This window comes from Pituophis catenifer, unplaced genomic scaffold, assembly GCF_029215685.1.
Source record: "Pituophis catenifer annectens isolate HBS135680 unplaced genomic scaffold, rPitCat1.0.hap2 SCAF_1, whole genome shotgun sequence".
In the NCBI taxonomy this organism is placed as follows: Eukaryota; Metazoa; Chordata; class Lepidosauria; order Squamata; family Colubridae; genus Pituophis; species Pituophis catenifer.
In genome coordinates this window covers 248759123-248771787 of record NW_027256881.1, presented here as the reverse complement: position 1 = coordinate 248771787, position 12665 = coordinate 248759123, and the positions used below count along the sequence as shown (strand labels likewise).

General features: G+C 39.1%; 1 protein-coding gene across 2 annotated transcripts in view; it reads left to right on the top strand.

Annotated features, from left to right (window-relative positions):
• CARS1 (cysteinyl-tRNA synthetase 1) overlaps positions 1 to 8107 on the top strand; it is a 48314-nt gene extending 40207 nt beyond the window's left edge. For both annotated transcript variants that reach the window (XM_070957426.1, XM_070957427.1), the window contains 6 exons: positions 822 to 903; positions 2322 to 2402; positions 2574 to 2641; positions 5928 to 5987; positions 6699 to 6782; positions 7116 to 8107. In XM_070957426.1, coding sequence (XP_070813527.1) covers positions 822 to 903; positions 2322 to 2402; positions 2574 to 2641; positions 5928 to 5987; positions 6699 to 6782; positions 7116 to 7250 — 510 coding nt within the window. In that variant the 3' untranslated portion in view covers positions 7251 to 8107. The remainder of the gene's footprint in view (positions 1 to 821; positions 904 to 2321; positions 2403 to 2573; positions 2642 to 5927; positions 5988 to 6698; positions 6783 to 7115) is intronic.
• The last annotated feature ends 4558 nt before the right edge of the window (positions 8108 to 12665 follow it).

Below are 12665 nucleotides of genomic sequence, written 5' to 3'. Positions count from 1 at the left end.
GAGAAAGCTGCTTTTGTTCATGTAACAGCCTTGTTCAAATAAACAATTTTATTCCAAGTACTTACAGACACAAGAGACCTGCATTAGTCAATCACAGGATATCAGATGTTATCAAAAGATAAGAGCCATTGCTTGAAATGGGAGGAGGGGCACGGTGGAGTTCTTCTTTTGGACTGTGCTCTGTCACATATTTTTTGTCTTTTCCAAAACAAAGACTAATATTTAAAAGGGATCCAGTCTTCTGACATGCCTGAGTGCCTTGCATTGTGTTGTCTATCTATGGAACAGGTAGTCCTTGACCTATGGTACTATTGTTCATTTAGTGACCATTTGAACTTACAACGGCACTGAAAAAAGTTACTTGTGACCATTTTCCAAAATTATGACCATTGCAGCATTCCTGTGGTCATGTGATCAAAATTCAGATGCTTGGCAACTGGTTCATATTTATGATGGTTGCAGTGTCTTGTGGTCATGTGATCACTTTTTGCTCCCTTCTAACAAAGTCAATGGGGGAACTAGATTCACTTAACAGTCTTGTTACTAACTTAATAACTGCAGTGATTCACTTAACTGTGGCAAAAGAAGTCGTAAAATGAGGCAAAACTCACTGTCCTGCTTAGAAACAGAAATTTTGGTCTCAGTTGTGGTCATTAAGTCGAGGACTACTTGTATAAAACTCAGGTATAAGAGCTCCTTTGCTTCATTCATTCACCTCATTCAGATAATGGTTTTACAAATCGACCTAATTTGGAAGAAAATGGGTAAAAGTAGCTTAGGAAAGAAATAATATTTAAAGTGCCTTTTTTTTTATGCTGCAGCTTGAATCTACAGTAATGCCGTATCTTCATGTTTTATCTGAGTTCAGAGAAGGGGTAAGGCAAATTGCCAGGGAAAAAAAAGGTGAGATTTTTCTGGTTATAAATAGACATCTATACAAATTGTATGCCACTCTTACAAAAGGGAATCCTTTCTTTGTTTCCACATACAACTAACAATTCAGTCCCTTGTGCAAAATGTGCAAATAGACAAGAGCCCTTTCAGTCACAAGGTGGACATGTTTTCGAAGTGACACTCTGCATTTATATTCAGGCTTATTTCAGTTTGCTATTTAGAAATAACTCTACATTTTTATTGCACGGTGGTGCGTTTACTGATGACTGCATGAAATTTTATTATTTTAAAGCATACTTGTGAAGAAAAAAAAAGGTTTACCATGTTTCCCCACTCCCTGCTGTACTTCTTTGGGTTGTCCAGATTCTATAGCCTGCTGCACAAAGCATATTTTTATGATTGAGACACAATATCAAGGCAAAGAATCTTAACTAATATGACTTTTCCTTCTCCTGCTTCTAGGCACTGTAGAGCTTAATAATTTACATGTGGAAATCTCATTTTGAGATCATTAGTGTTGTAGCAAAGATTCATGCACCACTGATTTTTTGTTTTTAATCCAGAAGAGTTTAACTAAGATATTATATGTAAATAAAACATTTTTATTTATTGAACAAAAACAGCAGAAACTGGGAACTTTGGGAGTATAGTGACTGTTCTTAGCAAAGACTTTATTTGGTTTTTGAATGTTTAGTTGATAACTGAGATGGAAGAAAATGCCTCAAATAAATTATAATATCAGGACATTTAGAAGCATTTAAAGCAAAAAACAACACTTGTTGCAAAATATCAGTGTGATATGGTTTGGAGATAAGGAACTTCAATTCACCTATTGGCTCCTGACCCTTTGCTTCTGTGGACAAAAGCAGTTCCAATTATGTATTTTTAAAAGAGCATATAATGTTTTCTTGTGGTTTATTTGGTGCAATTTTAAACATATTTAGTCGTTAAGAATTGAGAGAATTTAAGTGGAAGGAAATCTACTTAAGATTGCAGTTTTAGTCAATTTCACTGGAATAATTAAAGTTTATTTATGCAGGGGGTTAAGTTGTATAATTGTAGGGATGTTCCCAAATTCAGTCAATTCTGGCTCTTGAAATGCAGGATTAAGTATGATTCTTTGCTGAGATATGAAAAAATTGCTACCAATGAGAAAATGCTGCACAGAACTAAAAAAAACCCAAACAACTAATATATATAATGAGGCATCTCCTGTAAAGTTTCAGTCATTCCATTTCTCAGATTGCGTAGTATACATTGTTTCCTCGAATGCTCGTTCCTTTAAAACAAACACAGAAAAATTTAGCAAGATCATATCATGAAGAAAACCCACTAAATCGTTAAAAAAAGGTCTTTACTTTGATGTATATCCAGCTGACCAGAGAAAATATTTTACTTAAATTTCAACATTTTCATTGTTCTTGTAGTGTTTGAAGTTCTGCAGCTTTGCGATTCACTTCGAGATGATATCCTTCCAGAGCATGGAGTTCGGTTTGAAGATCATGAAGGTAAAGAATTGCCTGACCTTTGTCTTGACTTCTCTTTTCAGTTGCTAATACGAAACACTACAGTAGCAATCAAACTTGATTCCTGACAGTTTATATGGATGATAGACTGGATAGGCTGTAGTAATGACATACATAAAAGCATTTAAAATATCTTTTTTTATTTTCTCCTAGGACTTCCAACTGTGGTCAAGCTGGTAGACAGAGACACTTTGCTAAAAGAAAGAGAAGAAAAGGAAAAGGTTCTACATTTTATTCTTTGAATTATTTTTATATACATGTAATTTAATTTAGAATAATCCATCATTTATGCATGAGCTTGCAACAGAAATGTAATCAGGTATCTCTACTTGTTTATTATTATTTATTATTCATTATTTATTAAATTTATATGCCGCCCCTCTCAGGGCGGCTCACAATACATTAAAAAAAAAAACCATTCTAAAAATATTTAAAAGATTAAAAAACATTAAAAACCTTAGAACGCATTCACACCATTTATGGCCGGATCTCGCCAGATCGCAAAGCGAGATCAACGGCCCCAGGCCTGCCGGAAAAGCCAGGTCTTCACAGCTTTTTGGAAGGCCAGTAGGGTGGGGATGGTCCGGACCTCAGGAGGTAACTGGTTCCAGAGAGCTGGGGCAGCCACAGAGAAGGCCCTCTCCCGCGGGCCCGCCAGCCGGCATTGTTTAGCTGACAGGACCCGGAGGAGACCAACTCTGTGGGATCTTACCGGTCGCTGGGAGCTATGCGGTAGAAGGCGGTCTCGAAGATAACCTGGCCCTGAGCCATGTAGGGCTTTAAAGGTAATAACCAACACCTTGAATTGTGCCCGGAGACCAATAGGGAGCCAGTGCAGCTCGCAGAGAATTGGTGTAATATGGGTGTATCTAGGTGCACCCACAACAGCTTGCGTGGCTGCGTTCTGGACCAGCTGCAGTCTCTGAACACTTTTCAAGGGTAGCCCCATGTAGAACGCATTGCAATAATCTAACTGTGAGGTGACAAGGGCATGAGTGACTATGAGGAGCGCCTCCTGATCCAAATAGGGTCACAATTGGTGCACCAGGCGAACCTGTGCAAAGGTCCCCCTAGCCACAGCTGTCAGATGTTGCTCTAATCTTAGCTGTGAGTCTAGGAGGACACCCAAATTGCGAGCCCGTTCTGAGGGGGACAATTTCTCCCCCCCCAGAACCAAGGATGGACAAGCAACATAGTCTTTAGGAGGCAATACCCACACCCACTCGGTCTGGGTTAAGTCTGAGCCTGTTGACTCCCATCCAGACCCTCACAGCCTCCAGACACCGGCACATCACATCCACTGCATCACTGAATTGACACGGGGTAGAGATATACAGCTGGGTATCATCAGCATATTGCTGATATCTCACCCTGTATCGTCGAATGATCTCACCCAGCGGCTTCATGTAGATGTTAAATAGGGGAGAGAGGACCGAGCCCTGAGGCACCCCGCAAATGAGGGGCCTAGGGGTCAACCTCTGTCCTCCCACCAACACCGACTCTGACCGACCAGAGAGATAGGAGGAGAACCATCGTAACACGGTGCCTCCCACTCCCAACTCCCTTAGTCGTCCCAGAAGGATACCATGGTCAATGGTATCGAAAGCCGCTGAGAGGTCAAGTAGCACCAAGATGGGGGAATGACCCCCATCTCGGGCTTGCCAGAGATCATTCATCAGTGTTACCAAAGCAGTTTCTGTGCTGTAGCCAGGCCTGAAGCCTGACTCAAAAGGGTCCAGATAATCTGTTTCATCCAATGACCGCAGGAATGCCACCCACTTTTTCTACAACCTTTCCCACAAAGGGTAGGTTGGAGACTGGACGAAAGTTCTTTAATTCTGCTGGATCCAGGGAAGGCTTCTTGAGGAGGGGGCCTTACAACCGCTTCCTTTAAGGGCTGCGGGAAGGACCCCTCCCTCAAGGACGCGTTAACTAAAGCCTGGATCCAGCCTCGTGTCATTTCCCTGCTGGCCGAAACCAGCCAGGAGGGGCACGGGTCCAATAAACAGGTGGAGGAACTCATTGCCCCTACAGCCTTGTCCACTTCCTCAGGAGTCACTGGCTCAAACTCCTCCCACACAATAGGACTAAGACCCGCCCCTGTCATCTCGGTCAGTATTGCCCAATCAGAGTTCAGGTCCATCCGAATCTGGGCGATTTTATCTGACAGAAACTGTACAAATTCCTCAGCTCTACCCTGCAAGGGCTCCTCCGTTCCCCCAATATTAAGGAGGGAGCGAGTTACCCTAAACAGGGCGGCTGGGCGAGAATCAGCAGATGCAATAAGAACGGAAAAATATGAACATTTTGCCGCCCGTATCGCCACTAAGTCAGTCCTAACAAAGGCTTTTAAAAGTGTTCGGTCGGATTCAGATTTACTGGTCCTCCAGCGTCGCTCTAGACGTCTCTTCTGGCGCTTCATCTCCCGGAGCTCCTCAATAAACCAGGGAGCTTTCCTGGATCCGCTGCCATTGAGAGGCCGAAAAGGCACAATCCGATCCAATGCCCCAGATGCCGCCTTATGCCAGGCAGCCACTAGGGTTTCGGCCGGACTATAGTCAAGGGAGTCAGGTATCTCCCCAAACTCCTTCTGAAACCCTTCAGGGTCCATTAGGCGTCTGGGGCGGAACCACTTAATTGGCTCCGCCTCCCTGCGATGGAGGAGTGGCATCTTAAAGTCCAGTCTCAACAGGAAATGATCTGACCACAACAAGGACGGTATCTCTATACTTCTTAATAAGTTTATCTATGAGTACAAATTTTACTAGGGATTTGTGGTCTAATCCATACATTCTATTTGCTAGAGCAAGAAAATGCCCCCTTAATCTACTTATGACATTATGAGGGCTATGCCCTCATAATTTTATCCCCATTTCATTCCTTATGTGCTACTACTATAATTGAATTCATCTATCTTATAGCCGATTGTCCTCTTCTTTTTCCTTCCACCATTCCCAGCATTTATAGACTTCTCCAAAAAGCTACGTCCATGTGATATTCTCACCAATTCCAAACCATTTTAATCCTTTGATCTCTAAAATGACAATGTGCAGTCAACTAATTTAATCTTTTACTGTGTTTTCTCATGTTCATGCTTCTTCCAGTTCATGTTCCCCTGTAATTCAATCTTTGCCACTTCAAATTTGCTTTTCCTTTATGATGAGACATTGGTACTCCAAAAGATCCTCAACATTTCCTCTGCCACAAGTATATTATCAGTCACTTTTTCTTGGAAAAACATGGGACCGCTGCCTTCTCCCATGTGAGATGATGTTTTTGCTGTTGTCATTAGAGTGATCATTCACCTCCAGTATCTTCCTATATCATCATTGCTACCCCAGTATAGCTGTTTATTTAGATTGAGCAGGTAGATCATGAATATACCCTCTATATTCTGTAATGATGCAGAATAATCAGACTTGAAGGATGAGGAATATATGCATACAGTACAGTGATTTTAATACTATTTTTAAAATAGTAATCATTCTTTATTATGATTTCGCCTAGATTGAAGAAGAAAAAAAGAAGAAAAAACAAGAAGCAGCTAAGAAGAAACAAGAACAAGAGGTAAATAACCTATATCGTGAACTGAATGGTGGGCAGTGATATCAGAGTCACTACAGACTTTGAAGATAATTTTCTTTCCAGTGTTCAAGTCATTCTACAGTGTAAAGACTTTTGTGCTTTCATATAGCATGTTTGTGATATTAACATGAACATCTATTTCTATCTGAAGTGTTGATCAAAGTTTATTTTTAGCCAAAGGTTGGGTATGTTTATTACAATGTGAGCAACAAAAAATGTGGCAATGGTACAGGTACTCCTATTTCCCCCCACAATTAGGACCAGAACTTCCATTGCTAATTGATGCAGATGTTAAGTGAGGCACACCTAATTTTATAACTTTTTTTTGCCTCAGTCATTAAGCAAATCACCACAGTTGTTAAATAAATCATAGTTGTTAAGTAAATCTAGTTTCCCCGTTGATTTTGCTTGTCGGAAGCCCATAGGAAGGGTGCAAATGGCGATCATGTGACCCCAGGACATTGCAAGTGTCATTAAATACATGTGCCAAGCACCCAAATTTTGAACATGTCACCACAGGGACACTGTGGCGGTCATAAAGGCGAGGACTAGTCATAAGTTAGTTTTTTCAATACCATTGTAATCTTGAACGATCTTTAGAATTGTTATAATTCAAGGACTGTTATGTTATTAATTTATTCCTGAATTATAATATCTTAATTATAATATCTGTAAAATATCTTTATTTTACAGGCAGCAAAACTTGCGAAAATGAAAGTTCCACCTGGAGAGATGTTTAAATCTGAGCATGACAAGTATTCCAAATTTGATGAAAATGTAAGAATACTGTAACTTTTTTAAAAAAACCACAAACACTTGATTCAGGATTCAGGAATGAGGGAAACACCTGGTAAAATGCTGTAATAAGAATGATATAATAAACCTTGTGATTATTTCAAATGTTTAAAGTGCTTAACAAATGTAATTAGTTATAAACCTTATAATGCAGCAATTTTGTAAGATAAAATTTTGTAAGCACCAATGTTATTCACCATATGTCAAGAGTGGCCAAAAGTGGCTTGTTCAAGGCCATCCCCATGATCATTTCATTCATATAACTATTTGAAACTGAACCTCTTCACTCATTTACATTGAATTAATATTTTCTAGGGGCTCCCAACCCATGATATGGAAGGCAAAGAACTCAGCAAAGGACAGATGAAGAAATTAAAGAAAATGTATGAAGCACAAGAAAAACTGTATAAGGAATTTCTTCAAATGAATCAAAATGGAGTTGCAAACTGAAAATAAAATTTGGACAGTATTTTTCCTAAACAAATGCAAAAGTTGGGTAACATCAGTGGAAGTAACAAGTTGTTTCTGCACGTACCATACTGTGTTGACATATATAATCTAGTTGCAGATATCAATAAAACTTTTGTTACAATAATATTATTCATGTAACGTTTATGCAACACAATCAAGAATAACTAAGAACCAACAAAAACCTAATTTAGTTTTAATCGGAAAATTCACTTATTTCTAAACTAATTTGTGAATTAGAACACACTCAGAAGGAAAAATGTCTAAAAATTTATCTTTAGGAAAACATGCACAAAATATGTGTGCTAGAATAACTGCATTATATTAGGAAACATACTGAAAACATTACGTTATTAAGATGTGCTTTTCAGGTAGGCTTGTTTTGTAAAGGAAAACTGATAAATGACTGGTATTATGTCAAAATTAGAAAAATGAGAAACTCAGTCAATGTATAAAACAAATTAATCTTTCCCTGGAATGAAATAATAATAATGAATGACATGATCAGTTGAATAATATTATTGTTTAGTGCAAAATCTAATTTCATATTTTTTTCAGAAATAGGTACCAGTTTATTTTCTGTAACTCACTCCAAGACTGTAACAATTTGCACATCTTTTTGCAGATTAATAGATTAATAAAACAAGTCATTAAGTAGAAACCAAGAGTGCTAAAGAGCAAGTTGCAAGGAATTGAAACATTATTGCAAAAACTGTTCTTAAAACATAGACTCAGAAGCATAGATCCATTTTTTTGCTGTAATTATAGCATTTGTACATAATTTTCAGATTGTTGTTATAACCTATGACCAACCTAGAATAAATTCCCACCCAACTCTACCAAGTGTTAAGGTTGTTTTGGTCCTATTGAAATTACTTTATAACTCAATAAAATCTCACAGGTCACTCTGATTTTTACAAACTAAAGTCAACATTTCAACAAAATTTACATTTATTCTTGAAATGTTCCACCTGATTTGCTGCCTGCCTATTAGGACTCTTCTAGTACAATATTAAATTAGGGTAATTTAAATACTTTGCAATAATAACAAATGTGCAGAAAATGGCATTTTCACCTTGTGCACCAATTGTTGAGTCATTCATGCTTAGTCACTTCCCATTTGGATTACTGCAATGTGCTTTGAAGACCTCTCAGAAGCTACAAATCATCCAGAACGCAGCCAGGTCAGATAAGATAGGCACACTTCAGGTTCCTTCCCTGAAATCTTGCCACCTATTAGGACCCTGGAAGCATTCCTTTTCAATTATTGTCCATACCTTATGGAACGCTATTTCCCCTGATGATTCACCAGGCCCCCACATTTTTAGTCTTTCAGAAGGCCATCAAGACCTGGCTTTTTACCCAGGCAATGAAAATATTTAGAGTTTGATATGAAGCTTTCCAAGGGGATGATTGACTTGCCAATTTTGTTTCGATTTTATGGTTTCAGATTTTATGGTTTTATAGTTCTTGGTTTTTTTGTTGAGAGTTACCCAGGGTTGTGTTTTAAACATGTAAATCTTTTAACTAAGAAAAATGGCTGATATCTTATTGCTGTATTTAATACATCATAGCAAATCTATAAACTTAAGTCTTCGTGATATGCTATAAAGGGGCCTGATATTTCTTCAGAGGAGGATATACTGTTTCTGGGGAAACCCAATGTACAGTATAATGAAAAGCAAAAGAACAAACCTAAAGGAATTAAATATCTTCAAATGTATAAACTTCACCTCTAACCTGAAAATGGACCATATTGCCCAGAATCATATCTTCCAGCAGATTATTTTAGACCTTCAGCAACTGTTTTCAGAGAAACAATCTCCAAGAATAGATTTTGAGGAATTCTATTGTGTCATAACATATTGCAAAATTTTGATACAGAATCTAATTGTGAAATGTAAAATGCTCAAACTTTTGATCTGAATATGTGAAAAGTCACCCAAACTATCTTACAAAACCTACAATTTCCGTACTTACGAAAATAGTTCCATGTATTAAAAGAACAGTAGTTCAGTAGGTATATGTGTTCAGCTGTGCTCAGTAGGTTCAGCTCTACTGCTTGTTCCTAAATAACTAACAACCCAGTGCTTTCTGCTGACATTTATGTTCTGCATTGCAAGCCTCTGAACATGTCAACCTCAGTTCACCTTTCCCCTCTAGAGACTCATAAATGCCATCTCCTTTATTTAATGGGGCAATGTTTATTGTTTGTTGAGATGCTATGAAAACCTACATTGTCTTCAGAGATGATCAATCAAAACAATGTGTATATTAGTAAATACAGGTGTTTTAAAAAACAAGATATTTTTATTTATTTTCCATAACAGATATTCCACAAGGCTGAGTCTCTTGGCAGTTTCTAATATATTGCAATGTGAATGAAGTATCACATTATTTTTTGGCGGCCTTTGCTGCCAAAAAATAATGTGATACTTCATTCATATTATATCATCTCTAATCCTTAGCCTTTGCTCTTCAAAACATACTAGAAAGAAAAAACCTAAATATAAATACAAATACATTAATATTCTCATGAGCAAAAAATACCCTACAATACTCAATATTATCTTAGAGTTGCAGTAAATTTGCTATAGGCATGCTATACAATTCTAAAATTCTTATCTTTGGGATGGGAAAAAATAATATTCAGACATTAGTTGTGATTTAAAGCTTAATATGTTGTCTTATTTTTAAAATACCGTTGATTTTGAGACCATTGATGCAGTAAGTTTTTAAAAATGTAGCCACCTAGAATATGCCAAGTCGCTGTCATTCCAGAGGAGTTTCAAACTGGCAGCCCGCCAGCCAGTTGTGTCACACACCAAGCCACACCCACCCCAGCTCCGTGAAGGGAAAAACATCACGATATGTAACGTGATGCGGAAAGTTTGACACCCAGACCATGATCAGATCTGTTTTGAAATGACAATAGCTTGGCTTTCAGTGATAACTCTGATATACACTACATTCAAGTGGACCATTTATGAGACTGTGTTTTCTTTTCATGGCAGGGCTTACACAATATTTTGAACCTAAATTAATATTGGATAGATTTGCAGAACTAAGCTAAACTGCATTAACTAGTTAGTCATTCAATGTACAATGCATATATAGCCTATGTTTTAGGTTTCTAAATCCGAAAAAGTGCAAGAAACACATTCCTGGGTTTCTGGCTCTTTCAAATAGAATTGCAAATTAGATATCAGTTTAGCAGCCTAGAACAGTGGTCCCCAACCCCCGGTCCGCGGACCGGTGCCGGGCCGTGAAGTACCTGGCACCGGGCCGCGCAGCGGCCGGGGGACAGGAACGCTTCAGCACAAAGGCTCCTGGGCCGTGCGCAATGGGCCTGCGCAAAGGCTCAGGCTCCTGGGCCGTGCGCAATGGGCCTGCGCAAAGGCTCCTGGGCCGTGGCCCCACCCCTGCGCGCGCTCAGCGGGCCGCGGCCCCACCCCTGCGCGCGCTCAGCGGGCCGCGGCCCCACCCCTGCGCGCGCTCAGCGGGCCGCGGCCCCACCCCTGCGCGCGCTCAGCGGGCCGCGGCGATAAAAAGGTTGGGGACCACTGGCCTAGAATATCTAATGGCAAAACCCTAGCTGGACTTTTTAATGTCAAAATGTCTAAGGAGATTGTCTGCTGAATTCTCCCCATATATAATGATCTATGTCACCTTCAGCCATGCTGTCTCTAAGCATATTACTGATTCTTTTTTCTGTATAAATTGGTCTGGCCAAACAATATTGTAGGCTGCTTTAAATTGACAAATGCTTTCAGGTCAATGAAAATAGTACTATTTATTGCGTCCAATTTTGGCTTGATAGCTTATATATGTCTACATAAAAGTCATGAATTGGCCATCAGAATACCATGTTCATGAGCGTGCCTTTAGTGTCAGGCAATGTAAAATCATTGTTAAAATTTTGAGAAATAAATTGCCTGAAACATGATGTTCTGAAAAATAATTGATGCAGAATCTAAGGAACTCCTTAATGGAAAGTTTCGAGCAAAAAAATAAAGTACTTAAATTGATTCAGTATTTGTCTACTTGGCTGAATCAGGAGGAAATAATCTTTGCTGAGGTCCCTATAAACCAGATATAACCTTGGAATATGGTAGCGAATAAATTGTCATAAATAACTAAATTCCATTCTTGAATAAATACATCTATGGTTTTCCTATAACAATGAAGGCCATCAGTATCTTTCCTATAGAAAGTATCTTCATTAATGAAATGGCCTGTATCCATTAAAATTGGACGATCTCCTAGGGCCTAGGCCCATGATGGCAAACCTGTGGCACGCAGAGGCCCCTCTGTGGGCACGTGCGCCGTCACCAGCTGGTCTGGTTTCCACCGTGCACATGCATGCCCGCCAGCTGGTCTTCGGGGGCACTGGAGTGCTGGAAAACAGCCTCAAAATGGGCCAAAAAACAGGCGTGCACGTACACACATGCACATTGTCAGGGTTCCAAGTAACCCGATCGATTGGGTCCACACAAAGATACATGCACATGGACGTGTGTTCCGGTTTGGGCACTTGGTGCCGAAAAGGTTCGCCATCACTGTCCTAGGCATATTGTATATTTTGAAATGCTGTTAAATACCACATCTAAGCAAGCATTTTTAATTATTAGTATTTGTTCAATTTAAATTAGTTTATGAAACTAATTTTTTACATTTTTTAAAATAGTGCGTGAAATTGTTTCTGCTTTGAGACTCTTGGGAATCTCTTTTAAGGGGAAAGGGGCCTCCAATTCAATAAATTAATGCATAAATCTTTCTAAGGCAGGGCTGTCAAACTTGTGGGCTGCAGGCTGGATGCGTCACACGCTGACCATGCCCGCACCCAGTTTAACGAAGGGGGAAAAGCCATGATATATCACATGACGACGTGAGTTTGACACCCCTGTTCTAAGGTATAAATAACTTCCATGTACCAGTTAATTTATTCAGTTCTCCATGTTTTGATAGCATAGGTAAGTAATCTACCATTAGTGTTGAACTTGTTTGAGGAATTAGTATGCAGCAGTCCTGTAAGAGATGAAGGAAGAGGCAGATTGTTTATAGAGAATGGAAATAGTTGAGAAATCAACATGTGAAGACAGGAAGGTGTTATTAAAATGAAAGGGAAAAAGTTCTGAATAGTGAACTAAATTTATCCGCTATTCAATAGCACTAAGGAAGTGAGTATTTCCTGTGCATTGGGGGTCATTTTGGAATTTTGTTTTTAATGCAATTGGATTTCCCTCCCATCTCTTCCTCACATCTCTTTAGGATAGACTCTTCCTAAATCTTCTGCTTGCAACATATATGGATATGATTATAACTTTTATTCTCCAGTCAGCACCTGCTTTGTGACATCAGCAGCCATAGTATTGTTCATTTTTGACTATGTCACAG